Source organism: Coturnix japonica, chromosome 2 (assembly GCF_001577835.2).
Source record: "Coturnix japonica isolate 7356 chromosome 2, Coturnix japonica 2.1, whole genome shotgun sequence".
In the NCBI taxonomy this organism is placed as follows: Eukaryota; Metazoa; Chordata; class Aves; order Galliformes; family Phasianidae; genus Coturnix; species Coturnix japonica.
This window is the reverse complement of record NC_029517.1, coordinates 80,829,637-80,857,546: the sequence shown is the minus strand read 5'-3', so window position 1 is coordinate 80,857,546 and position 27,910 is coordinate 80,829,637. Positions and strand designations below refer to the sequence as shown.

Below are 27,910 nucleotides of genomic sequence, written 5' to 3'. Positions count from 1 at the left end.
GCTTAACTTGGATTCTGTCACTTACAGGAACTGTTCCCAAAGACTTCGATCTTGAGATTTAGAGAGCAATCACGTGTGAAAACACTTATCAGAATTAGAGGGACAATCCAGATAACTACATCTGTGGAGCAAAGAAAAAAGTGCATTCAGCTACCAAGGATTTCTCATGTTCCCTGACAGAAACTCTGGAAAACCAAAATTCCTGCTGGGTTTGGCAGTGGATGAAGATAATGTTACCATAGCTGGTGATCTCTTCAGCAGGCAGCTGAACATCAGGTATGAGAAGCCTCCAGCTGCTGGCATCCACAGGCTTACAGAAATGCAAAGAGGAATGAGAAGTTGGGTGACTGGTAGGCTGTGCTGCAGCAGCCGAGTGCAAGCGATGTCAGCGCTGCTGCTGATTCAGCCTGAAGCCAGTGGGTGGTAGTACAGCCTAGGGGTGGTGGCACAGCCTCCAGCCCCCGCCCAGCTGGGAGGTTTGGGGCGTTTTCTTCTTGTTTGTAGATAGCCACTCACAAACTTACTGCTAGTAGGTATGATAATTTTGCAGCAAGAAACTGTAAGTAATATTCAAATTAAGCATTACGATCAGTATATTAAAATGAGTAAATAACAAGCATAGGAGAAGGAAGGAGGGTGCTGCTTTATGGGGCAGTGTTGTCCCACTTCGCAAAAGAGGAGGAGGAAAGAAAGATGTTTCCACTGGTTTATTATCTGCTGTTCAGGAGGTGGAGGTTTCTCGGGAATAGCTGGATGCCTACAGGGTTTAAAAATAAGTTTATTGCCATCTGTTTCTTAAAGGTGAAATGGTCAGGATTTTCTTTGCACGCAAGAGAACTGGAAAGCAAACTTTTCAAAGAGAAAAGCTGAAGCTTGAATCCCTGCAATACTACAACTGTAAAACAGCGTGCAGTTGCAGCAGTGGGCGCCTGAAATCCTCTGAATGTGAGTCAGTATGAAAGAGAGGGAGCGGTAGGTGGAGGGAAAGTACAGCTTGTGTTGGGTTTTCCTTCTGGAGTCATTAGTTTGGCTTCTCATGGTCTTAGTTGGATTGCTGTAGTCAAGGGAAGGAGAGCGCAAAGCAGGGAATGTGGTGAGAAAATGGGCTGCGGTGTGGATGCCCTGTAGTGGGGGAACAGTGCAGCTGCAAACTCATTAGAGCTTTGCTGAATGAATGGGGCAACCTTAGGAGAAGGTGACAGATTTGGCAGCAGATGGAGGCCGAGGAAAGTAGGACTAGATGGTGGTGCAGTCTGGCACTTGTTGCCTTCCACCATGGAACTTTTACTGGGCATGAAATGGATTGGGTATGGATCAAATTTAGCCAGAGAGCCACTCCAGAGCTTTATCCAGCCTGCAACAACTGCTGTTGGGTGTTTCTTCCGCATACCAGCCTCAAGCCAGGCTTAGTTCAAGGTGAAACTCACTGAAGCGTGTAGCACGAGCATCAGGTTTCTCACTGCAAATCTGTCCCTGCTGTGCTTAACCTCTTGCTGGTGCAGCCATAGCCCCACATGGGTGATGGGCACTGTTATGGAGAAGGACTGAACCGAAGTTGCATGGTGAGTGAAGATTTGGTGGTGCTAGAACATACATTTGAGGAACTGAATGGGTCATTAATAAGGAAATGAAATTCCTGCAAGGAAGCTGAAGAGCCTGATGTAAAGGAAAGCTACTGGGGAGGAGGTGGTGGAGGAGTGACAGCAGGGAACAGATGAAAGACCTTCAGCATGAGCTCAGACATCAGTATATGGTGGAAGCAGAGGCAGCTGACGTGGGCGGTGTATGGGATGCTGCTTGATCTTGCAGGGAAAGGCTGACAAGGGACTGGAGCATTTCAGGAGAAAATGAGGGAGCTGGGGCTGTTCAGATGGGACAACAGAAGAATCAGAGGTAACTTATTGTATATAAATACCTGAAAAGAGGGGAGTGAAGGAGAGGGAGTGAAGCACTGTTCAGCAATGTTTGCTGGTAGGACAAGAGACAGTGGGCACAAAAAAAGTATATATCTGAACATCAGAAAACACATTTTTTTCATTGAGAATGATCAGACACTGACAAAGAGGTTGTGGAGTCTCCTGTCTGTGGAGACAACAGGTCACCGGATCACACCTTGGCTGAAGTTGACAGGTCCAGCAGGTCTCAGCCCAGCTCCTGCAGGGTCAGCCAGAGCAGAGTGCCCAGGCCCATGGCCAGGCAGCATAAGGTCTCCAAGGAGGAGAATCCACAGCCTCTGAGCAGTCTGTGCCAGTGCTTGGACATCCTCACAGGGAAGATGTGCTTCCTGCCATGGTCTTGGGCATCCTGCTCCACCTCTCCCTGCTTGAAGGTGATAACTTCTGGTAATACTCCTAGTTTTCAACTACTTTCAGTTCAGGGATTTCCTAAACTAAATGTGATTTCTGTGTATTCAGTAATTTTCAGTGACTTTCTTATCCACGTTTGTTTCCATTCTCTGAGACCTTCGTAGGCTTTGGGCATCATGGTTGAACTTCCAGCCAAAGCACCTTCTCTATTGCATTCCATACATATCTATATCAACTTAACACTTGTTTCAATATCATCCTGCCCTGTAGTGGAGGACACAGTCAACAGACAGTACCCATCTACATTCTTGATCTCATCGATGTCTGTAACTTTTCATTATCTCTTCCCTTAGCTAAAGAAGCCTATTTTGCTGGTGTTGTGTATGGAGCTCTCATGGCCTTTGTTGCCCTTCTCTGATCTTTTTTTCACTTCTGCTCTATCATTTTAGAGATGAGGAAATACTGTATGTGCTTTCTTGTCTGCTTCTGAACATTTAAACTGAGATTTTCAGGACCCATCATAATTGTGTGATCTCATTCACAAGCAATTGACTATATTCGTTATGGGAGGCCAAGCCATCTGATTCCTACGTGTATTTGTGCTCACCTGGGCTGTCACTAGACTTTCCTCATCGCAAACACAGAGCATCTATCCTAAAAATGCGTTCAGTTTAATGCAGCTCAGAGCACAGTGATGAAGCACAAAGCCCATAAAGCAACCTTCAGGCACTGTGACCTCAGCTTTGGAGGAGGAAGTTAGAACACTTTGTAGCACTGACAAGAAACCCTCTTCCTTCTGAGTTCCTCAGAACATTTTGTGTGCCAAAAGCTCTTCCGGGGTACCATCTCCACCCCCTCTTCACTTTAACCCCTTTTTATCTCCCTCCCCAAGGATGAGCTGTGCCCTTGGACAGCAGGAGGACTCTATGTCTTTCTGCATGGCAGTTTGCAGTGGAAGGACCCTCAGCATCCCCCGAGGTGGGAAGTGACACTTCTTACAGAGGTTGTGCCATGTCATTCTTTTGAATGGCTGAAGTGGGCATTTCACTGCCTTGATCTGACTGGATTTGTACTTGTGTTGGGAGGGTGCTGGGCCTCTAAAGAAAGCAGTGCCTGTGCTACACTCTCTTTTGCACAACAGTATTTCCACATTTTTTCTCCAAGTTTCCCTAACGGTGGCTTTTATTTAATCATTGTCTTTATTTCCAAAGGCTTGACTGCATTCTTAGCGTACAGGCTTGCTCCAAATTGCCATCTAATAAGGTCAGCAATACTTTTTAGTCTGTAAAAGATCTGTAAGATTAGATACCAGGAAAAAGTTCTTCACCAGCAGCTTGGCTGGGCAACGTAACTGGCTCCACAAGGAAGTGGTCATGGCATCAGTCCTGCTGGAATTCACAAAGTGTGCAGACAACGCTCTTGAACATAAGGTCTGCTTTTTGGATACTGCCATATGGAGCCAGGAGTTGGACTTGGTGGTCCTTGTGGGTCCCTTCCAACTCAGGATATTCTATGAGAATCACATGCAGGCACTTCTGCCAACTTTTGAAGACCTTTATTCAGTTGTGTCAACAACAGTTAAGGTGATAAGGGGCTGTTGCTTCTACTAGCTGAATGTTATTAAGATATAAAACATGAATGGAATAAAATATAACAGTCAACTATGAGGAAATGAAAATTTTAAATACCAGCAACGTCCAGCTATGCAAAACTGAATTCAGTTGTATTGTTTGTCAAGGCTGTGGAGTGGTATAGGATAGTTACTGAGTGTTGATGTAAATTCTAGAGGTAGGACTACCCAGCATTTCAGATGTAGGAGAGCTGTTTTAGAGGCTAGCGTTCACATAGGCCCACAGTTTGCTAACTCCTACAAATAAAACAGCTGCTATCATCTCATTGCAGAATACACTGTCAGTACCACATCCAGCTCTCCACGCTGCGTAGCCAGTGACTGCCAGCTCTCATGGTAGAGGAAGTGAATGAGTTTCTCCTCTTTACCTTCTCTGACCTCTTTATCGTGCCTAGGCTTGCTACCAGCTAAGGGAAGTGTCATGCAGTTGTGAGGCTGTTTGATCTCACACCCTGTGGTTTCCTCCTCCACCTGGTGATCACTTAACTCTGCTCCTCTTCTTAGTGATCAGATCAGCTATCAGATAATGCTATGAACTCAGCATGTGCTGCAGCGTTGCCAGTGAAGCAATCTCAAAGTAGTACATTGGTGCACGGATGTTGTCCTCCTTACCTGCTCCTGCTATTTGTTTGGGGTTTCTTTTAGAAGTAAATCAATTTTATTCCTTTTCTTTTTCTCTTGTTGTGGAACTCAGCCTCCAGAGGTTGGCTGTGGATAGTTAAAACTTGCCCTTCCCATCCCTTGTCCCCTGCTTTGGTCCTCTTAAAATGAGAGGCAGTGGCCTCAAGTTGTGCCAGAGGAGATTCAGGTTGGATATTGGGAAAACTTTCTTCTCATACAGAGCAGTGATGCAGTGGCACAGGCTGCTCAGGGAGGTGGTGGGGTCACCATCCCTGGAGGTGTTCAGGAGCTGTGCTGATGTGGCACTGAGGGATGTGGTCAGTGGGCATGAGGGGGATGGATTTAGAGGTTGGGCCAGATGGTCTTAGTGGTCTTTTCCAACCTGAATCATTCTGTTCTACAGTTCTAATGTCTCCTGGCACACTAGTAGATGAGGGAGCTTCAGTGGTTGCTGCATATGCATCCCACAGGGAGAGCTGTGTGCATGCCAAGGGAGGGGCTGAGCCAATGGACTTGGCACAAAACCACCTACAACCTTTGATCCTCGAAGAGTATCATAAAAAAGAATGGAAAATATTAAGCCCAGATGATTTTTTGTGATGAAGAAAAAAAGGGAGTAGAAGGTAACTGAGTAATTTGGAGATCTCCATATTATTTGGAGAGGTGTGACACTTCTGAAGTTAAAAACTTCAAAGTGTCGTGTCCATGCCCAGCAGCTGAAGTACTGGTTAATTTCTGTCATGTTAGCATGGTATATTCAGATATAACATGAAGTCAGCCTAACCACCCTTCAGAGACTGAAGTAAGGTATACACGCAGAAGTAAACCATCAGCACAGATCCTGTTGAACCCGAAGGATCCTATACTGCATGTTACTAATACCTCCTGCAGGTTATTTTAACCATGGAGAAAGTCCTTTTTGTACTCATGAAATGCGGTTCAACTATCTTACTACTTGCCTGCTTTAACTGTACATACAGCAATTCAGTAAAACTTTAACACATACGCAGCTGTATGAATTAACCCTATGGGTTATCCCTGCTGTGCATAGCAGCATAGCTATTTGTCAGCAGAATTGTTTTTTCACAGCATACTCTTATCAGGAAGTAGTTGCAATTACTGAACTAAATCGGTATGTAAAAACATGCGGTGGTTTTCAGCTGCTTGGTTACTGTGGAGGCTACGGAGCTCCTGACCCCAAACAGAATCTTTTTAAGACAAAAAAAAAAGCAGTGCCCCTATTCCTTATAAGGCATGGGCAGGCTTCCCTGAGCACTAAGAAAGGGGCGGTAACGGGTTATTTCAGCGGAGTTTCTCCAGCAGCAGTCACAGCAGAGTGAAGAAGTTGCACTGAAATTACAAAGCCCTTCGTCTGAGTGGAGGGACTGAGGCAAGAGAGCTGGCATCGGGTGACACTGAAAACAAGAAATAAGAATCAGAACCCGATCATGGGGAAATCAGGTGAGCAAATGCGTTCATGCAGTTGGCTGTGTATCTTTGCAATGGTACCGCTCGGTTTTGCGCTCCAAAAGCGTTACTGAAGCCTCAGTGGCTTTGCTATGAGCAGGCTGCTTTCATTTGTGCGTGTTGCTGGCTGGGAGGAGCATTCTCTCTGACACAGTGAAAATGAGTCTGTTTGATTAAAAAAGCCAGAAAAAAAAGAAGCGCCCCCCCCCCCCAAGCCTGCTCACAGTAGTGGTAGTTGTATTTTCCTGTATGGTTTTCATTTGGTAGGTGATAACAGTTGCGTTCTGCTGCATGAAAGAGTTTGATGGCATTCAGAGAAAGGATCGTTTTAAATCTAGTAGCTTTAAAATTACGCTGTCTGGCAAAGCTTCTTTACGCTGCAAATCATCAACAAGCTGCTCGGAGAGGGAAGGTTTTTTACTGCCCCTGCTTTTAGAAGGATTTAGATTCAAGATCTGGTTACAGTTTAACCAAGTGCTGTCTGGCTGAGCTCATAAGTTTTTCCTCAGCTGTGCAGATTTTTGTCAAGCTCCTTGTTCCTGTGGCTGCAGGATGCCTTGCTGGGCGCTGTTCATTTCCTGTGTGCTTGGGTTTGATCTTCTGAGTAGAAGAAAACCCCACTGAAGCTGCCTGGAAGTTGAAGACCTAAAGAGGATTGATCGCCTTGGGATCAGTCCATCTTTGTCCCATTAGTGCCTGCAGACAAAAATGTGCCTGGAGTCTGACAATCCACGCTCATCTTTTGAAACTGCAGTGAAACCAGACAACTTGTTCTTGTGGTTGAGTTTTTTCTGTAACTAATCAGAGCCTGGTAGCATAGTATCTGTCTGTCCTATCCATCAGTAGCACATACAGGACACGCTCAGCGCAATCCGGTCTTTTGTTCACTTAAAAACATTGAAAACTCAAGGCCAACACTTGAATGGGCCTCAGCATGGAAGTCTGCTTCCTTTTTTTTCCCCTTTTTTAAGATCAGCATCCCAGTTGAGGCCTGAGCCCTCTGAGGATGTGGTTGAAGGCTTACTCTGTACACACGGTATGTGGCAGCAGGCTGATACCCAGCCCAGGTTTAGCACCACCTAGCTGCCAGTGTGTGGGCTTGGCCCATTTCCCGGAAGCTGCGTACTTTCAGATAAGTTAGGATTTAGTAAATGATCTTACAACCATTTAAATAACTGTAATCGCTTGGAAGTAGACAGTTCAGCAGTTCCTTGCTAACAGCGTAAGAACTATGAATGCCAGATGAGCCTTGCATCCGTGTGTTACGTCGGCAAAGTGAACTGGGCAAAAGCAGCAGAGCTTTCAATGTGCCACTCCCAACCCCAAACTGATATAAATCTCTTGTTTTAATACACGTACAACCTCTGTTTGCAGATTGCTGATGCAGTCATAAGGCAATTACTGTCCTTAGCTGTTGTTTCCTGCACGTTTGTTAAAGCACATCGGTTCTTTGTTCCAAAATTAGGAGCAATGGCAGGCCAGAAATTCCTTTCATGAAGGTTTGAGTATTGCTGTGCATTAAGCTGAGATTCTGTCCTAACAATCAATTCATTGACTAAGTCCCATCTGCCCTTGCTACCAAACTGAAGTCTTTAAATTCCAGTCTGAGATTGATGCTTGCCTTCGCATGGGTGAGAGCAGCTATGCTGAAAAGCACAGCTTTGTGTTTTGTGTGAGATATTTCCCACTCTTGAGGACACATAGCACGCACAGGAGATGCACAGAGATTTGTCTCTACTGTATAGTAGAAATGTAATGGGTAGGGATCTGCCCAACCTCTCGGTGACACCCAGAGCACACGCTCCTTTCCTGGATCAGAAGAATGAAGGAAGAGATTGCCTGAAGGCGTACATGTTGGCTTGGTTAGCTTGGAAAAGAGGCTCCGGGGCTACCTCATTGTGCCCTTCCAGTACTTGAAGGGAGCATATAGAAAGGAGGAGGAATGGCTGTTCACAAGGGGGGATAGTGATAGGACAAAGGGGTATGGTTCTAAATTAAGACAGGGGAGATTTAGGTTAGATATCAGGAGGAAGTTTTTTCACTCAGAGGGTGGCGACGCCCTGGAACAGGTTTCCCAAGGAGGCTGTGGATGCCCCATCCCTGGAGGCATTCAAGGCCAGGCTGGATGTGGCTCTGGGCAGCCTGGTCTGGTGGGCTGGCAACCCTGCACATAGCAGGGGGGTTGAAACTAGATGATCTTTGTGGTCCTTTTCAACCCAGACCATTCAGTGAGTCATGTAGGAATACTGTAATTCATGTAATCTGGGCACTCTCTTAGAAGAAATGTCTTCAAAGCTGTTTATTTCACTCTTCAGTGAATTTATCTTGAGGTATAAGTATCCCCTTGGAAAACCAGCTGTTTAAAATCTCAGTTCTTCGTAGGCATTTTGATTGGAGCTCCCTAATAATGTATTGTTTCTAGCTGTTGGATTATACTTAAAGCTGTACTCTTTGCAAGTATTATCACTAAAGACTTAACACTGGTTTTGCTTCACTTAGTAGAACTGAGCGCAGTAAGACATTGGTACCTCTGACAGCTTTTTTCCTTGGATGCTTCAGGCTGCTAAAACCAAATGCATGCTGAAACTCCCCCATAAACACAGAGAAACGCCTCCCCTGGCTGTAGCTGCTGCAAACACTGCAGCCAAATGTGGTGACCCCCTGTATCCTCCCACTAGCCTTCTCTTTTTGTACAGCACGCGGATTAGCAGGTGGTGCAGTCTCCTCTTCCCGGAGAGCCCAAAGCAAAAAAAAACCAAAAACCATCAGGGAGTATTTCAGCAGGAAATGAGCTGATGGTGAGCTGGCTGCTCTTTGTTGCTGTGTTGCTAGGGCTGCCGTCACCACATGGCTCTGACCCCATGCAGCTGTGCACAGGGGCCGGGGTCCCGGAGCAGCATCATCGCAGAGGGGATATCCACGGCAGCAGTTGCCAGAGGCTGGGAAGGTGTCAGAGAAAGGAAAGCATCATTTCTTCCACTCTCCCTCAAACTCTTTGTGTTGGGGAAGGGACCTTGCCCTCCTTGCTTACTAAAAACTAAGCAGAGGAGGTGGGGAAGGAATAATTTGCTCTTTGACATCTGGATGGTGAGTGCAGAATGCTCTCAGACAGAGAAGAATGAGCTCAGTAAATACTGAGAATCTTTTTACAGTGCTTGCTTTCCTTATTTTCTTCCTTCCCACCATCCCTGCCCCCTGCAAATGTGGGTGGAACTCTGAAGTAGTGGCCGGGAGTTACCCACTGCTGCCTGTTGAGTCAGTGCAAAAATAAATAAGGGCCAAGAAAGAGCTTTAACAAAGAGAAAGGGGATAGGAACGAAACTCAGTGCTGTTTTCCTTACTGCTTTTAATCTCCCTGAGAACTACACGCTGCTTTTAACTCTGAAGGTGCATCCTTGGTGCCTGGTATAAAGGACTATAGTGCTTTCTTCAAAATGAGCTGCATCTCCAGCTGATGAGAGGTGAGAGCTTGTACTGCAGCATCTCAGGAGGAAGCAGCTGTAGCAGCTCTTAACAGAAGTGCAGGTATACAAGAAAAATGACCTGTCTGCTTTCTGAGAAGTGCGATACAAGCTGCCAAACTGACAGCGCATTTTGCGTTGTCTGGTTTTACAGTACCTACGGGATAGAGGAAATGAATGAATGTAAGCTGCTAGTAACCAGGCATGCGTGTTTGGTAACAATGGGGCACATGCAGAACTTAATAGAAGTTACTTGCCCTTTCTTTCTATACCAGAACTGAATCTGAGGAGGGATAGGAAAAGATTCAATTGCAAACCCTTCATTTCTCCAGCCTTTGTGTGTGAATGATGCTGATGACTCAGTTCAAGTTCAGTAAATGAGAAATAATGGAAAAGCCTCCAGAAATACATCAGGCTTTGGCATACAATATTTGATGCCTAATCTTTACTTGTCTGTTGAATAAAATCATGCTTTGGGTAGGGGGGAGTGGAGGAGAATGCAGAAGCCGTCATCCTTTGTAACAGTGGTTGCTCCTGTTTGTTAGATTAGAAGCCTTAGCTGCAAGGCAGACCAGTACCAGAACAGCATGAAGTGGCTCACAAAGAATGAGACGCAATGTGATGGTCTGTACTAACCAAGCTACCTACCAGTATATATTGCTTTCTGTCAGTATAATTGGTACATTTGGTAGTTTCTGTCTTGTTTGGATTTGGATTTGCCTTTGTTGCTGCACTATGTAAAGGAATGGAAAGTATGAGTAAAATAAGTTACTTGACTGTAACTACGGTGTTGTTCGTTGCATATCTCCACAGGCCAGAAGAATATTTCAGATAGCTATTTTAGTAAAGGCCACTCTGTTCTCCAAAAGATTAGCTGAAGTTTATCTACATTATGTTTTTACAGGCAGATGTGAGCAAGTTCTGCCCAGTCTTTGACGGTCTGAACAGAAACTATCTCTGAGTCACTGTGTGGCCTTGCTGAGGAGGAGGAAGCAAGGACAAGGCTGTAGCTAATAATACTTCTCTAGAACTGGATCATGTACTGTAGGTTTGAGCCTGTAAGAAATGGCAAAGTCTTGGAGAAAGACAATATAGGCCTATTTAAGACCACTGCAAACATTAATATCTTTCTGTGCTGACCGACCTGAAGTTAGCAGGGTGAAACTTGGTTTTGTACAGAAATCACGTGGACCTTGCATGCTCTCAGCTGTAAGTATGCTTGTAACATAGCTACAGGGAATGATGACATTAGCTGTCCTTCTGAAGGTTTGCAATGCCACTGGAGTAGCAGCAGGATTTGGAAATCATCCTTCTAAGTTTGAATGTGTAGGCTGTTCCTGCACATCATAGAACTGGAGATACCCAGCACTTATGGAGTTGGAAGGGACCCACGAAGATCATGGAGTCCAATCCCTGGCTCTACACAGGAGAGCAAGAACTTTGAGGGTAACTTCTGATTAGCTTTTCTTTATTTTTTACTTTAGAGCTTATATATCAGAAGGTTCTGCTGTTTTTCTGAGCTGTGCAGTTTCCAGGTTAGCAGGTGTTCCTTTTTAATCAGGGGAGTCAATTGCCTAACAGTTTATAAAAGGCCTTAAGTGAGGAAGTAATCAACACTGTCTATTATGGCAAGAATAGAATTTGCAATCAAACAGTGACATGAGTAATGTCATTGAAACATTACTACACCAGTGGTTCTATATACTCAGGCACTATGCTTCAAATTGGAAATGGGGGGGAATAACGTGCTAGATCACATGGAGCAGGTAATGGGAGGTTATTAAGCTGCCAGTTTCCTGTAGAGGAAACTTGGGTAATAAAATGAGTAGGGAGTGTGTCCGTCTGATTCAATTAACTCGAACATCATACTGTTGTCCTGAAGCTCATCCCAGTGGTAGTGAGTGTAGGAAAAGTTATGCCTTAACTGAAGAGTATCAGAGAATCATCTTCTTCCTGAAGAGAGATCTCCTGGACTGAAGGGAAAATTATTCTGTTTCTGTTTAAAACAAGAAAGTTCCAGGAAATTTCTCCCATTCAAGCTTGTTTCTAACTCCATACCCCAATTCCTTTAACACTTTTAAGCAATACTTTCTGCTAACTAAGCAGGAAAATTCAGGTTGGAAAGGAAGTAGTCTAGCAACAGCTATGATGAGCGCTGGGAGTTTGGCACTGAAGGAGATCAGGTTTTGTGCTTGGAAGTGATGCGTGAACTGGAATGCCTAATCCATGCTTCCAAATGACGTTTCTAGAAATCAAATTAAGGGCCAGTCTTTGAAGAAACTATTATCCCATATGAGGAGCAGTAAGGAGCAGTTAAGTACGTGGAATAAGAAAAATGAAGTAATCGATCTTTGTGGCATTGCAGAGGCCACCCAGCACAAGATCACTGTGGAATGTTTATGTCCTCAAACCAAAACTCAGAGTCAAAATGTAACAGAGGTGTACCTGCCTTCATTTAAGCTTTCTCTGTAAGCCAAGTATCTTCAGTCTTAGGTGAGAACGTGGTCATTTTTTGGCATTTATTTCTTGCCAAGTTGGTGGGTTCTTTGAAACATACTTAGCATCTGTATTCAGAAATGTGATTCTAGCTGTTACATGAGTACATCTCTTCTTATTTATTTCGGACAGTGTATGCACAGAGTGGAAAGGTGAGGTCTGTGTCATTGTTTGAAGATGAATTGAGGCAGTCATAACGGTATATTTCTGTGTAGGATTCTATGTGAGGTCCAGTTCTTGTTACATCATCTTGCAAGGTTCTGCTGGTGACTGCAAAGGTGTTTGGATAACTCACTTCAGTTGCAATGGCCAGTGTAAGAGAAGAAGAGAGTAGGAGAAAATCTGATAGGAGAAGTCAGCCTACATGTCTCTGCTTACTTTTCCATGCTCACACAAGCTGAATAAAACTGAAGAAGTCTGAAGAAATCTACAACCACATCATGGCTTGTAAAGTCATTGTTGCCTGCTATCATATCTTAAGACAATGTTCCAGAAGAATCCACAGCAGAGGTAAATATTTGAATAATGAGAAACAGGCAACTGTAGATAATAACACTAATTGTTTCATTTATTAAACTGTGTGATGATTCATGTCCAAAACCAACTTCCCTGCAGTAGGAAATAATTCTTTTCTAGAAGCTTAAGCAGCCTATGCAAAAGGAAAAATATACATCTCCAATGCTATTTGGGAAGCTGTTCTCATTTGAGTGGGAGCCTGAGAACTCCCATTAACTCTCACTTTTAATATCTGGCTTCTTGGAATATGGAACATTGATTAAAATGGAAAAACTTAACAGGTATTCCAAAACAAATCTGAAATATCTTTGGCAGTTGGGCGTCCCTCTTGCTTCAGAGTGCAGAGGAGAACAAGTGGAGAGAGGGTGGTGTTTAGCACATGAGCTTGAGTCACTGTAGAGAAGTGGTTCTGTAGCAGGCACCTTGGGAAAGGAAGGGAAAGGAGAAGGATGGGAGGGGTCTCTAAGCGCAATAGAGAGGTGTCTCCATGGCTAGAAGAAGTCATGTCCACGTCTTGTTGGTCTTTGTAATTCAAGTTCTTACTACAGAGCTGGGTTGTGCTTCATGTCTGTTAGTGGATGGATTGACAAGGCCTACATTTCAGTCAAGTTCAAGCTTTTGTTTCCTAGAGTTTTACTTTGTTATTGTAAGAACAAATTATTTAAACTGCAACTTTCACGTTTGCAGATCAGATTTGTATATGTCCTTTATAATGCTGAGCTGATGAGAAATTAAGTCTAGGTGACAGCAGCCAAAAACTCCTGTGCAGAACAATGTAGCCTGGAGTATGTGATGCAATTTCTAAAGCTGTGCATTTCAATTTTTTTGATTAGAAAACTGTCTTAAAATGTCTCTGCTGGAATCTTGGACCCCTACATCAGCAAAGTTGAAGTCAATTGGTTTGCCTTCCTCTGTAACCTGTGACAAGCGCCTTAGAAATAGGCCATGACTTAAAACGCCACGCAGTAGATGAGAGTTTTAAGATCCTGGCTCAATGGAATCAATTAATGACAATAAGGAGGATGAAAATGTTTTGTTTGCAAAGAGTGAGTGGGTGCTTAAACACTGAAGTAGAGATGCCTGGTTTCTTTAATGGTGTGCAACATGTGGCACAAAGTTGAAGAAAAACCTAAGAGTGCAAATGTGACGGGCAGATCCCATTTCAACAGGATTTCTATTGGTGAATTCACAGCTGTCTTAGGACAATTTATATAGAATAATAATAATACTAATAATAGTAATAAATCTAGCTCAAAAGCATGTTGTTGGAGAATATATTTGGTACGTATCCACAAAAATGCTTTGATGGAAGTGAATTGGAATTGAACTAACTCAACTCCATATTCTATTCAAAGTTATAAAGCACTGAATGAAACAATAATGGCTTTTTATGCACATTTGGACATAGAGATGATTTTAGGTCACTATATTCTCTTAAGGCTGTTGTTAGAAACAGTGAAAACTCTGACAACAGCTAAAAGCACAAGTGTGGGTTGGGTAATTACCTTCGAAAAAAGTTGCAAGAACATTATATGCAAACTGACAGCTATACTGTGGGAGAATGCATCATTACAAACAGCAGAAGAGTGTATGTGCTAATAAAGGAGGAGATGAGTGATTATAGTTGTTAAAATCAAGCAATGAGAGGAACTTGAGAAATCTAAGATTAATAACAGGAAAAACTTTCTGGTCATGAGATGTACTTGGGCTTTGAAAGAATCTTAAATGGAAAATGATGGGAGTATTTCTAATTAGAATATTTAGAAATATAGAATAGAATATAGAATCATAATGCTGGTGTATGTCCGAAATTATGTCACGAATTGCATTAAGAAATGTAAATATGTGTTGCCATAATGGAGTAAATACTAAAATATTTCTTGGCCTATCCAGGAGCTTCTGTAGTACAGAGAAAGTGAAATCTGTCTTTCTGTTTTAAAGATGCTATCCATGCTTCTCTAACTGTCCCAATACACTATTTCAGGTTTCAGATTTCTTTCAAAGCAGGAAATTCCATTAGGTAACCAATTGCAGGGAATATTTGGGTGTTTTGTTGTTGTTGTCCTTTCTCCTCCCTTTGAAGCTTCATCAAGGCAAAGAGAGAACATTGAAGAGGACCCAATTCTCACTTACTCCAACTTCTTTGCAGTGGGCATGTGGAATATAGAAATCTTGAAATGCAAATCAGTCAAACTAACCTTAAATCACCTCCTTATTGAGAAAGGGAATGAGGTTCACTTTTCTCTTCAGTCTTTAGTGAGATTGTACCATCCCAGTAGAAGTGTCTCTTTGAGTTCCCGGACAAGAGGCGTTAATAATTCTTATTATCCTACTTGTAAGTAGTGAGAGTGGTGTACTCCTGTTTTCCAGTCTTCTCCAGCATCTTAGTTTGCAGGGTATGTTTTTCTGTCTTCACTGATGTCTGTATTTGACAGACTTTTCCAATCTTTTTGATGTGATTTCAGCTTCCAAACAATTTGCTGAAGAGGTCTTGAAAGCACACAATGACTACAGGAAGAAACACGGAGTCCCCCCATTAAAACTCTGCAAGAAGTTAAACAGAGGAGCCCAACAGTGAGTTCACTCCTTTCTTTTCTCTGATGAGATTTCTGTCATTTTTATTGGCTAGATTTGACTGTGCACACTGCAAAAATACTTTCCTTTTAACATTCTGGTATTCAGTGAAGACTTTCTGGATGGAAAGTGAAGGACTCTACTCTTTTTGTCTCTCTGCCCAACTCCTCCCTTCTTTATCCATCAAATAGCACCACCTAATCATACGTGCATTTCTCTGGTCACAGTAGTGTAAATCTTTCTTGCATTTTCTTTGAGACATGGGCTGCATCTGCCTACTCTCATATATCTCCTTTACAGAAGTTAATTGCCTAAAGCATGCTTTGCTCTCATCTCCATGAGATGATGTATTGTCAGCTGCATGAGAACATCTGCTGCTGCTGAAATAGGGCAGAAAATAACTTTTTCATGGTAGGAAGTGATGACTGATCTTCCTACTGCCTGATTTAAGTCTTTTGTACAGTAACTTCAGACCGTTATTGCTTTTCCTCTTTGCTGCATGCATGACAACCAGATTGTTTCCTTTCTATTTGTAATGACCTTTTTCAAAGTAGTTTTCACAAAGTCACAGAATCATAGAATTACCCAGGTTGGAAAAGACCTCGAAGATCATCAAGTCCAACCACAACCTAACCATAGTAGCCTAACCATAGTACCCTAACTCTAACAAAATCTCTAAAAAACTCTGCTAAATCATATCCCTGAGCACCACATCCAAACAGCTCTTAAACACATCCAGGGATGGTGATTCAACCACCTCCCTGGTGGAGCCTATTCCAGTGCTTAACTACCCTTTCTGTAAAGAAGTGTTTCCTAACATTCAACCTCAACTCACCTTGGTGCAACTTGAGGCCATTTCCCCTCATCCTGTCACTTGTCACCAGTGAGAAGAGACCTGCCCCGCTCTCAGTGTAAGCACCTTTCAGATACTGGAAGAGGGCGATAAGGTCTCCCCTCAGCCTCCTTTTCCCCAGAATGATTGAGGTTGGAAGGTACCTCTAGAAGTCATTTAGTCTTTCATTTATTTTCAGGCAATAAAAAGAAAATACTTGAAGGGAAAAAAATGGTAACTAAACTCTTCCAAAAATAAATGTCTTCCCATAATAGCTAAATGGTGGCCAGTTTGATCCCAGCAAACCTGAGATCTCACCACCTATTACACTTTCTACCGTAACCATGCAGGGTTCTCCATGCCAACTGGCTCAGAACCAGAGAGGTTGTGGTGTTTCCAAAACCCAATTTGTTCTCAGCATCATGCTGCACTCTGCCATGGAGACTGTTGAGTTCTTTCAGCCTAGAACAGAGATCTCTGTGAGGTGTTGTGCCCTACAGCACACCATGTACATGGCATGTAGATGTGCCCTCTGGCAGCAGTCCACATTAATTTTGTCTGTCTTTCCACTTCTTTTTTGAGACACCATGATAACTAGAGAAAGTATTTCTGTGATGCCAGTGACACATCTGCATACCTATGCAATCTTGGTTTTTCTTCCTGTTCTTCAAAGGTTTGGGGTTTTTCTGCGTTATCTGATGCCTCACAGTGAGAAGGAGATTTCATTGACTTGTCAGTTGCACTTCTTTTCTCTTCCAGCTTTTACAGTTGGGTAGAACAAATCCATTTGTGTGAATAGTTGAGATTATTCTGTCAAATAGACATTGCTCCACATTTATCTCTAAGTGCTCTACTGCCCTTCCTGAGTATATTTAGGTCCTTCTGGAATTCCTCGCAATCCTCTCTGTTCTCAGCTGACTTTCTTCACTGTGATGAACAGTAGATGGAAGCCTTTGGTAACTTAACTTCTAAGTATTAAAGGTGTGTTTAGAAAATGGTGTAATTCTTCGGTAGCAAGAACCAGAAATGTTTTGTTCTGAATAGCAGACTTGAAATTTGAGAAGTCTTATTTTTGTCAGGGTAGAGGATGCATAATCTAAAATTCCAGAGCTTCAAAGACCTTCACTGTTTCTTTCCAGTATATCTGGTATCTTTGTTGAAATCATCTGTTATATCTTTACCTACTTAGCTCTTCTTCTCTGTCTGTGTTGAAAATGATGTGCTTTCTACTATTTTCAGTCCCAAGAACTGAGACAGGCTAACTGAATTGACTATTGGATCCCTTCTTTAGCATGAGTGAGTCACCCTCAGCAGGTGTCTGTTTATATCTGACTGTAATGAAACACAGGGTGATGATCTCAAATACAAATCTCATGTTTTCAGCTGCTTGAGCAGGAGGGAATTAATCAGCCTTTGTCACAAATCCTTGTCAACTTTGTCCCAGTCTTACCTCTTGCTTGGAATGTGCAACTACTTGAAGAGAAGCAGTACAAGACTATGGTGATAGAGGACATGAAGAAGAATCAAAAGATCCTTGAAAGAGGGAAGATTTAGATTAGATGTCAGGGGAAGTTCTTTACTAGGAGAGTGGTTAGGTCCTGGAACAGGCTGCCCAGTGAGGTTGTGGATGCCCCGTCCTTGGAGGTGTTCAAGACCAGGTTGGATGGGGCCCTGGGCAACCTGATCTAGTAAATGTGTATGTTTGGTGGCCCTGCTAGGCAGGGGTGTTCATAATCCTTGAGGTCCCTTCCAATCCAGGTCATTCTGTGATTCGGTGATCCTCTAGTTCAGGATCTAGCAGACTCACAACTGGCAAGCTTTCATTATTTCTGATCCCCTGGAGGCAGCTCAGTGTGGTATTTTTGTTTGATTTCTTTCATTAGAGGAATAGGGCAAAAGGAAAGCAGGACCCAATGACTGAAGTACTAGCTTGGGTCAGAACATTCAGCTAGGCAATCTCATGTCTGACAGATGCCAGTAATCCAAGCATTGGGAAGAAGCAGCAGAACAAGACATACATAGTGATCCTTGCTCTGTTAATCTTCTCCTGGGAAATTCAAAATTATCTAGGAAATTATGGTTTTCCTAAGTATTAGGTTGTATCTTCATTTTCTTTTCTTCTTCTTCTTTTTTTTTTTTTTTTTTGTTATAGTTGTCTAATAATGTCTGAATACACACTCTGTGAGTTTCTCTAGCTCTTTTCAGATCCCCATGTGCTTTGGCATCTGCCTCATTGGTGATAAGTTTCGTAGCACACTGTAGAACAATTGTTTTGTCTTACATGACTTCTAAATCTACCTGATGATTTCTGGTGCCATGAGAAATGACAAATGGTCTTTTGAATTTGAATGTCTCTGTATTGAAGCCTTTCCAATGTTGACAAAAGAGAATAATCCTTTTACACATGAAGTTATTTTTAATCCCATTGTAATAAGACAATTGAAATACCTCCCACACTCTCATGTGTTAACTCCTATAGAAACAATGCTTCTTATCCCTGTGCTGGCATACACATTTGTTGCTTCAAATTCTCCCAGTGATCTCTCTCTTTTCACTCTGACTAAATCCCATCTTCAGTCTATTTTTCTGTTTCATGGAGAAGCTAATGCTGCAGAGTTTTTGGAACTGTTCTCTGCTTATCAGTTAGAGCTGGTTTAAGTACACTTTTTGATTTTTAATAGCGAAACACTAGCAAAACATTGACGAGGCCCCAGTGCTACTGCAAATATATGCTGGAAATCTCCATCTAGTGTTACAGTGAGTCATTGGCCATTCTCTGTTTGAAAGGGGCTTGGATTCTTCCCTCTTTCCCATATGTACACCTGATTTATGAATTGTCTGCATGCTGATTTTTGAAGCTGCATTATCTCTTGTGCTGGTTACTCCAGTGAGGGGGCCTGGATTTGTCATGAGTTTACATTTGTAGCAATGCTTACAAATGCTTCAATTTCCCCATTAAAAGTTGCAGCTAAGGGTGGTCTGTGGATTTCCAGATGCTGGTCAGACAGGATGAAGGGAGATCTGCATTCTGTCTTTTAGACCTTTCTCAACCACGGTGCATGCGCTCATGAAAGGCTGTGTAAAATGGTCTCTGGACTTTGCTTTTTCCTGAGTCTTAGATCTATATAGGCTTAAAGCATCCCTGGCATTAGAGATTTTCAACTGAGTAACTTCACTTAAACTGCCATCTTCTAACAGGACAAGGTTTGCCATTTCCCTACTGCCAAACTAAAAGAGGGGAGATTTAGATTGGGTATAAGAAAAAGTTTTTTACAGTGAGGGTGGAAAGGCACTGGCACAGGTTACCCAGAGAGGTGGTGGATGCCCCATCCTTGGGGACATTCAAAGTCAGGCTGGATGGGGCTCTGAGCAATCTGATATAGGTGTCCCTGCTCATTGCAGGGGATCTGGACTAGATGACCTTTAGAGGTCTCTTCTAACTCTAACAATTCCATAATTCTAACTTTCTTTGTTTGCATTCCCTCTTTATCTTCCTTCACCTCTCTATCCACTTTAGCTGTGGTCTGTAACACACTGTGTGCATCCCTTTGCTAGGTATGCGGAAGAACTGGCAGTCTCAAGGGTCCTCAAACACAGCTCTGAGTCTGCTAATGGAAAATGTGGAGAAAACTTGGCCTGGGCATCCTACGATCAACCAGGTAAACTTTCTTCTCTTGCTGTCTCACAGACACCATATAAATAGCCTGTTTCATTTTCTTTGGGCTCAGAGCGTGAGTGAGCTGGATGTCACAACTGGTTGCAAGAGTACTGCCATTGCTTTCACTTCCAAAACGTGGCCTCTGCAGTCTAACCCATGTTCCACGGGCACAGGCTTCTGGTATGCGGACACCTACATATGGTGAGAGCAAGAAGCACAGATATGCACTGAAGGGGTAATACATTGTGGCAGCAGGTTATGTCCCCTTAAAGATAGTATTTGCTGGCTAGGCTGCTCCATATGTCCCAGCTGTGCACCTACTCTGAATTCTATTTCATGGGAAGGAGGCTGTCAATGCCCTGTTCTTCACCTTTATCCTTAGTTTGCCCTAGCCTGAGTATGGGCTGACCACAGGCCAGCTGTGGTGAGGAAGGTGGAAAATTGCATATTGCACAGCAGTTCCTGTTTCGGAAGTCAAAAGGACAGTGGGAATCCAAAGTGACCAAGGCAAGTGTGTTAGTCAATGTCTGATCTCTTCTGCTCTGTCAGCAAACAGAGGCTTTGAGCCATTTTCCCTGCCTTCATTTCTGAAGATAAAAGTTCTCTGCATATTTTCTGATCATAAATGTCGCACATAATTGGCAGCCTACCGTTTGGATACCCAAGGAGCTGAATTTTGGCCATGCTGAGAGCCTGCAGTGAGCACTCAGAGCTATGCTCAGCAGGCTCTTCCCTCCTTCCTCCCCCAGCACGCAGAGTTAATGCCTCCGCCTGCTGAGAGAGCAGGTGGTTTGTATTATAAGTGACCACTTGCTTTCTGCTTTTCCATCCACTCCTGGAATTCCCAGTGCTGTCTAGAGGAGATAGGGGCTCATTTCTATGGACTGTAGGTCCTGTTTTAAGGACCCGGAAATTTTAGTAACTGAGTTTGAGGCTCATGGGTACTGCTGGATTCCTTTGCAAGTGCCAGCTGTAGCCCCTCGTGGGTACTTTTCTGTATTGAAAAAGAAACCCAGGGTGGTCTAATTGGATCTACTAATACTTGGCGTTCTGTCCATTGCAGGAGCCTGAGGTAAGACTTCAGAGCAGCATGGGAACACACAGATGTATGGCAACATTTGCACAGTGCCTATGACTCACTGACTGAGCTTACTTCTTCCTTTCTGTTTGTACCGATGGCCTGTGCTCTTCCCCCGAGGTTAAAGAAACAGCATTCTCATTCAGAAAGCTGGAAAAAACACACATAGATCCTTCCATAAATTATATAATGCAAGGTCTTTTTTGGATCACTCTTGTTTTCTTCTATGCACTGTTTCCATGCATAACTTGCCAGTTTTGAGCAGTTTTTTATTGCTATTTTTTTTATTCATAGGATTGACTGCCTTCCTGAGAAAAATAAGCTACATCTTTTGTTCTGTGCTACATTTCCTATGTGTCAGGATGAGTCAGAGTATCAGAGTAAGAAAACTCCTTGTTCAGAGAAAGCTGTTTTGTCCAGGCTTAGTTTTCATCTCTGTGGAGCTGGTTACTTCTTTTTCTCATACAGTTCCCTCTGGATAGTTAATTTGTAGCCTGCTCAGTGAGGCTGAATTTTGTATTCGGCATCTATTCGAGTGCTTAATAAAGGGAGCCTGTCTTCCTCCCCTGATAAAGCAAAACTCAATAAACCTCCAGCTTAGTGTGTTTTCTCTCTAGAAAAAATGATGCTATTGTTTATTTTGACTCTTATGGAGTTATGTGATAATGTGAAAATATAAACGTCTTGTTTCAGAGATTATTTAAGCTTTAAATTATAAGAGCCTTTTAGTTTTACCCCTCTCCTGGCCCAGGAATCTCTTACATTGTATTCAGGATTTTGGAGTTACACAGCCTAAAGCTGTAGCTGGAAATATATTTATCCCTGTAATCCAAGAAATAGCTGACAGCTGCTTCCTCCCTCCAGTCCTTCAGGATCTGCTCTGTGGCAGACTTCTCTTTGTCTTTGTTCACGTAAGTGAACTGTCATCTGCCACTGCTACAACAGAGACCACAGCCTGCCTGGGCAGCTGCACTGTGTCAGGCTTCTTAGGACGCCTCATGTCATTTCTCGTGTATGGGGAGGCCTGAGGCAAGCACTGAATGATTTCGTTCTGGTTGGGATGAATGCTGTCATGAAGAATGTGTGTGTTGTCCCTGAAAACACTGCAGCTGATGAACTTCGAGGAGTTTGTAAGAGAAATTCACTGCATGTTACTACCCAAATCTGTTATGGGAGGAATTTTGTAGGTTTGGCTACAAAATCTGGTCTAGTGTGCAGAGCAGCACAGGCGCATTCTGCCCCATGCCTGAAAGAGCACACTCTGTCTCACAAATATGATTCCTTGAGGCATCTCTGGCTTTCTATTTCCCTCCAATACCAGATTTTCACAGTACTGATAGAAATCCCCCCATCCCTGGAGGCGCTCAAGGCCAGGTTGGATGGGACCCTGGGCAGCTGAGCTGCTGGGGAGCAGCCCTGCCCATGGCACAGGGTGGGCTATGGGTGGGCTTCCAACCCACACCATTCTGTGGTTCTATCATTCTGTGAGAAAGGACCTTCATGAGAAATGTTGCCCAGTAGATGCCCCTGGGTCCCAGTCTTCCCAGTTGCTGGCAGCTGGATGTACAAACCTATGGACCTACAGTTCTACTTCAGCTGCTGGTAAAGACTTTCTCACGCATGTACAACCAGCTCTCTGGGCTCCCCTTCTCCCTTAGTGCTGATGCAGCCCATGAGAGTGAGATTCAGCCTGATTGGAAGTGAACCAAGCAGGTCATCAATCAGTTGTTGGAAGGAGAAGGGTGGAGCTGAACTATGTTTCCATAGCAAAAAGTGTTGAAACTGTAAATGTGGTTTACAGCAGCGCAAACAGGAAGGATGTATATTAAAAAAATAGTAAAATAGTAACTGGTTCTGCTAATGGAGCACCAGAAAAGGAACTGCAGCACCTCTTGATGGTGTTGGCTTTCTCTTGGACTACTCTTCATGTTATGTCACATTGCAGGGGAGAGTGCAGTGCTCATAGCAGTCAAAGTGCAGTCCTACATTTGTAGAAGTTCATTTACATCGTGTAGTCACTTAAGCGCTTGTATAGACAAAGTGCATATGCTCTATAAGGTCTGACATATCTGCTGAAACACTCTGCGCTTCTGTTCAACAACGATTTGTTTAGCTTTTGTACTATATGGTTTTTGTTTTTCCTTTGACTTACACACAGATTGCTCTTGGCACGTTTTTTAGTCTTTTAGCTTTGCTTCGAGTAGCAAATGAGCAGGTATTGTATTTGCTGTAGAGACTCTAGCCATTATATGAGTCTACTGGGCTTGTTATTTGGCACTGGGCAAGCAGGGAAAGAAAGAACTTGTTGTTAGTCCCAGAACATTTACTTTGGGAATCAAGATGTGTTTACTACGTCTTTATTTAGAAAATATAAATAAACTCACTGAGAGAGCCTCATTCCTAACAAGCAGTGTGCTGTGGATCAGTTCCTAGAACTTCCAGTTCACAAATCTCCCAGAGATGGCAGTTCACTCGGTGTTTTCTTTCCAGTGACAGCTCTGACAGCCAGGCTGCCAGGCTAACAACGCCATCGGTTGAGCAGATTGCACTCATAAGCCTAAAGAGGTTAACAGCTCAGCGTCTGACTTCAGGAACAGCGCAAGCTTGAGACTTTTTGCTGCGAAATAGCAAACCGTGAGTCACCGTGGTTCTGCAGCCAACGGTCCGCCAGGGACCGGCGTTCTTCATGACGGTAGTCTTGACAGCTTTGGCAGCTTGCTCTGGGATCAACTGGCCTTGCGTTATACTTCCTGGAATGCCGAGCAGAAATTTCATTACTGATGTAGCACAGGGAAAAGCCTGCCTCCTTTTCCTCCCCCCTCCCTCTCTGAGACAAGAATTTCCTAAGAAACAGTAATGGAAAAGACGTAATATTTGACTTTTGAGTGCATCTGCAAGTTCTGCTCTGAGCTCCTGCCCTCTGTGCTGTCTGTTCAGTCAGATTCATTGCAGACTGTCAGAATCTGCTCTTGTCTATCAGGTTCCTAAACAGCTCAGCAAAAGCAGATAGGGTTGTTTGTTTGGCACTTGTCGCTGTTAGAGACCTACAGACATGTAGCGCTATGCCACTGGCTGCAGATGTGAACTTTGTATAGCTGTGATCAGTGAACATCCCTGATGAAATGAGCCAGTGCTAGACATGGATTCCTGTATACTACCAGCTCCTGGACATGTGGTACCCTAAGCTAGAGAGCTCAGAGTGGAAATTCACAGTGGCTCAGGTGCAATTTGAAGTATGAAATGCTGATGAGAATGCATAAAACCATAGAATATCAGGAGTATCATTTTACTTTGGTTTGCTGGGAGCTGTGAAGGAGCATCTTCATACTCCTGGATCCACAGGTGGGAGGGCTCACTGTAGAAAAGGCCCCTGTGCTCTGTTGCCAGAAAACCTGGCACGGCTCCCTGAAGTCTTTTCAAACTTGTTGGAAGATGGAGGAGCTGCTGAAAGTGGTGTGTAGAAACCTAATGACAGGAGCACTCATCCAAGATGGGGGACATGCATCTTTAACTACCTTCCAGGCTTACAGTTATAGAAGATTCTGGGAGGACTCAAAGCATGGACTCAATGTGTTAAATTGCCAGGAGGTTAAGGACTGCATGGATCTCTGCTCATGCAAATCCATGTGCTGTGCCACACTGACCTCTTTTGTCTGAGAGCTTTTCTAACTTCAGCCCTGCAAAGTTTTAAGTGCATCTGAGAATTCGCTTGTGGTCCTGTTTACTGAGCTGTGGGTGTCAGAATTCTGCTCCTATTCAGGTCCATCTTACCCAAAAAGCACCTCTCTACAGACATCCTGGTTCTGTATCTGTTCAGTGCATTGCTGCCCTAGATTTCAACCAGCCTGTGCCAATCATGGCCATGTCCCCTGCATCTCTTAAAGAAACTGATGGATTGTGGTTGTATCAGGGAGCTGAGAACTCCAAAAACTGATGGCATGAGATGGTTAATAAAGAACATTAGACTGATTAGTAACTGGACTATGCTCTTGTGCTTGTGTTACCTGTCCTGATGCCACATTTCTTCTGTGTTTCAGGAAAGGACGTTGCTGACAGATGGTACAGTGAAATAAAGAATTACAGCTTTCAAAACCCAGGGTTTTCTTCAGGGACAGGTAAGTTCAGACCGATCTCCTTCTCTTCAAAAATGGAGCTTTTCTTTTAAGAAATTGCCTGCTGTACTTGTTTTGATGTTTTCTTAGGAGAACTATATTAGAATTTCCCCAAACTTTTGTGTTAGAAACTGACAGAATAATCTGTCCAGGAGGGTTGTGGAGTCTCCTTCTCTGGAGATATTCAAGACCCTCCTGGACGCCTACCTGTGTGACATGGTGTAGGGAACCTGCTTTGGCAGGGGGGTTGGACTCAATGATCTCTGGAGGTCCCTTCCAACCCCTACAATTCTGTGAATCTGTGAGAAATGAGGAAGTAGGCAATATTGGTATAGCTTTTCTTTTTGATATATTGGGTTTGTTGTTTTTTTCTGGACCTCCAAAGTTTTTAGAAGGCACCTTATTCTGAAGGCAAATTAATTTGTAAAAAACACTGAATTGAAATGATAGAGGTGTCTCACCAAATACAGTGTGCTGTGGTTTACACATGGTTTACATGCATCTTCTGCCAAGATGTATCACTGCAATTGCAGAGATTACTTCAGCTGTAATTTGGAGATCAGCCACGGGTCATTGACTACATGTTATCAGCCCAGTGCTCCAGTGAACATTGTTCCTTGAATAATAATTGAGCAAGAGATACAACTAAGCCTGTATGGGATGAAGAAAATCCTGCTTTTCTCCCATGGTGCTTGTTTGTGTATAGGGGAAAACAACTGATAACACAACTTAGGGGTGGCCATTAGGAGTAAGTGGAAGCAGCCACAAAAACAAACCAACCAACCAACAAAAAAACAAACGATCTTGAATTGTTGCCCATGAAGGCATAATAGGGAAGGATGAAATGGTAGGACTGCTATTATTACTGTAGTCTTTTTCCATACCTTTAGTGAGCTCTCCTGCTAGAGAAAGAAACAAACAGTCTTGTATGCCTCTTTCTCCCCATCCTCCTCAACATGTTTGAAGGAATAACATAGATTCAGTACCTAAAGCATCTGCATATGTTTCTCTCCCTTTCTTCAGGTCATTTCACAGCAATGGTTTGGAAGAACACAAAGAGAATGGGAGTTGGAAAAGCATCTGCTAGTGATGGTTCTACATTTGTGGTAGCTAGGTACGATCCGGCTGGAAATGTAGTAAATCCAGGCTACTATGAAGAAAATGTCCTTCCTCCAAGAAAATAACCTTTCTTTAGAGGTAGTCTTATTGCTTAGTGACAGATGAACCGAGGTTTGGACTTAACAGTGTTTGAAATGGAGTACAATTCAATGACATTTCCTGTTGGATTCTGCTGCCCACTTCTCATTGCAGAAGAATCAATTACATGTTGCTTGAGTCAACCTGCGCATTAGGTCCCTGTTGTTTCTGAGGAGACTTCAGTGTATCATGAAGTACATGCAGCATTTCTGAGGGGTAAAAGTTTTCTAACTTGTTCTTTTTTTGTAGTAGCTCGCATGAACTCTGTGTCAGCATGTGAGTATGCACATGTTGGATGTCTCTTTCTAAACAAGCAGGTTTGTAGCTCTGTGTACACTGAAGATACTGGCTTGTAACTATATCGCATATTCCAAGTTTTCCAATTGTTTGCTATTAAGTGCAACTTCTTTGCTCTGTCTGTACTTTTTTCTACTGTGAGGTCTCATCCCCACAGCCTGAACATATGCAAAGCCTCCTGTATGAAAGTTACTCATAAAAAATGTGGTATAATCCTGACATACATGCTTTCATTAAAAGGATCTCACGGGACACTAAGACTGCACTGGCAAAGTTGTATCTGTCAAGCGAACTATAACTCATGCATGACCAAAAAGCTACAAGAAATGCTTAAATCTTAGCTTTACATTTTAGGTGCTAATATTTAAAAACTCAACACTATCTTACTGTTTACAGAATATACATTGTCATATAATCAAATCGATTACTTCCCTTCCAGCAAGGTACTACCACTACCATTTCTCTTTGATTTCTAAGTTTCTCTGGGAAATCATTGTGAATTTCATTTCACGATAACTTATTTTGATTTCCTAGAGAATATCTTCTGTAGGCATTAACATTCACAGATCATAATTGAGAGATGTTTACTCTCAGTTCATACCATTCAAAACAGAAATACATCATGTGGTGGAAAGACGCCTCTGAGGACATTTTCTTTTTTCTCTTATAAAATGTGGGTTTGCACTTTGGTCAAGTTCATGTGCTGTGCTTCAATTTGGGATTTTCTTTTCTGTGTAAAGGTTCCTTTTGACTTCTGCTGAGATTTGGCTCATGAAAGGTGCCATTGCAGAAAGACATACTTTTGTTTACACAGTTGTAATAAACTGCGCTCTTACGCCTTGATGTTATGTTACCGTGATGCTGCGTGTTACAATCCTTTTGCTGTAACCAAGACTTTAATACATACAATGAACATCTGAAAATTATATATTTTTGAATATGAGTCACTGAAGTCTTTGCTTTTACCTGAATCTGTGTTGAATAATCTTTAAATTTTATTTCCAAGGCATTAACATAGGACGATATTACTTAAGTAATCAGGTGCAAAAAACAAAACAAAACCAGCAAGTAATCTAGCCCAGATAAGCCAGGAGACCTTCTAAGTAATGATAAATCATAACATAGGCAAGAGATGACCATCACCTCTTATACAAACTTTGAACTAAGCCTTGGGTTCAATGCTGAACAGCCATAAGTCATTCTCTGCTAAACTCCTGCTTTGTGTTTGAATTTCTGCTGCTCCCTCTCTCGGTTGACGTGTTCTTGGTGAAGAACATTCACTTGGCTCCCAGTTAGATGTGTCTGTTTAGTAATTGCAGTTTCGGGGCCTTCCCATCTTCAACTTTGATTTAAGAAACATCAAATAAATCTGGTATTCAGATAGTCTCTTTTTGTAATTACTTGCTGCTGTTGGCCCTACAACTCTGTGAATGGTTGTCGTATATGTTCAACTGAGTGAATGAAGTCGGAGTGTTTCACTGCTGCCACCTGATAATGCTTTTTATGTCAGAACTGCGAAGATCCTGGTGAAGAGAGAACAAAACAAAACCAACCTGGTTGTTACCATTATTTAGAATGGTAGTGGCAATTGAACTTCCAGAGCTTTTTAGAAGGAACATTTTGAGGTGGTGTCTGATCATCTGACATGGAAGGAGTTCAAAGCCA

At 42.9% G+C, this 27,910-nt stretch overlaps 1 protein-coding gene across 4 annotated transcripts; it reads left to right on the top strand.

Annotated features, from left to right (window-relative positions):
* Nucleotides 1-20: 20 nt before the first annotated feature.
* GLIPR2 (GLI pathogenesis related 2) lies at nt 21-27,628 on the top strand. Of its 4 annotated transcripts, XM_032442608.1 has the most exons (6): nt 21-276; nt 802-945; nt 14,963-15,071; nt 19,459-19,562; nt 24,677-24,754; nt 25,775-27,628. In XM_032442608.1, exons 2-6 carry the CDS (start codon nt 807-809, stop codon nt 25,933-25,935), a joined length of 591 nt encoding a protein of 196 aa, XP_032298499.1. In that variant the 5' UTR covers nt 21-276; nt 802-806; the 3' UTR covers nt 25,936-27,628. The 4 variants fall into 4 exon arrangements, with proteins under 4 accessions (XP_032298499.1, XP_015710617.1, XP_032298500.1 ...); XM_015855131.2 differs by lacking the exons at nt 21-276; nt 802-945 and adding an exon at nt 5,744-6,018 and having other exon boundaries at nt 25,775-27,188; XM_032442609.1 differs by lacking the exons at nt 21-276; nt 802-945 and adding an exon at nt 10,793-10,931.
* Nucleotides 27,629-27,910: the final 282 nt, after the last annotated feature.

What these genes read in the sequence shown, in the direction of transcription:
- GLIPR2 (XM_032442608.1), top strand. Translation starts at nt 807, where the DNA reads ATGGTCAGGATTTTCTTTGCACGCAAGAGAACTGGAAAGCAAACTTTT. An exon ending in GCGCCTGAAATCCTCTGAAT is followed by an intron (nt 946 to 14,962) that starts GTGAGTCAGTAT and finishes ATGTGATTTCAG; the next exon opens with CTTCCAAACAATTTGCTGAA. An exon ending in AGGGTTTTCTTCAGGGACAG is followed by an intron (nt 24,755 to 25,774) that starts GTAAGTTCAGAC and finishes CCCTTTCTTCAG; the next exon opens with GTCATTTCACAGCAATGGTT.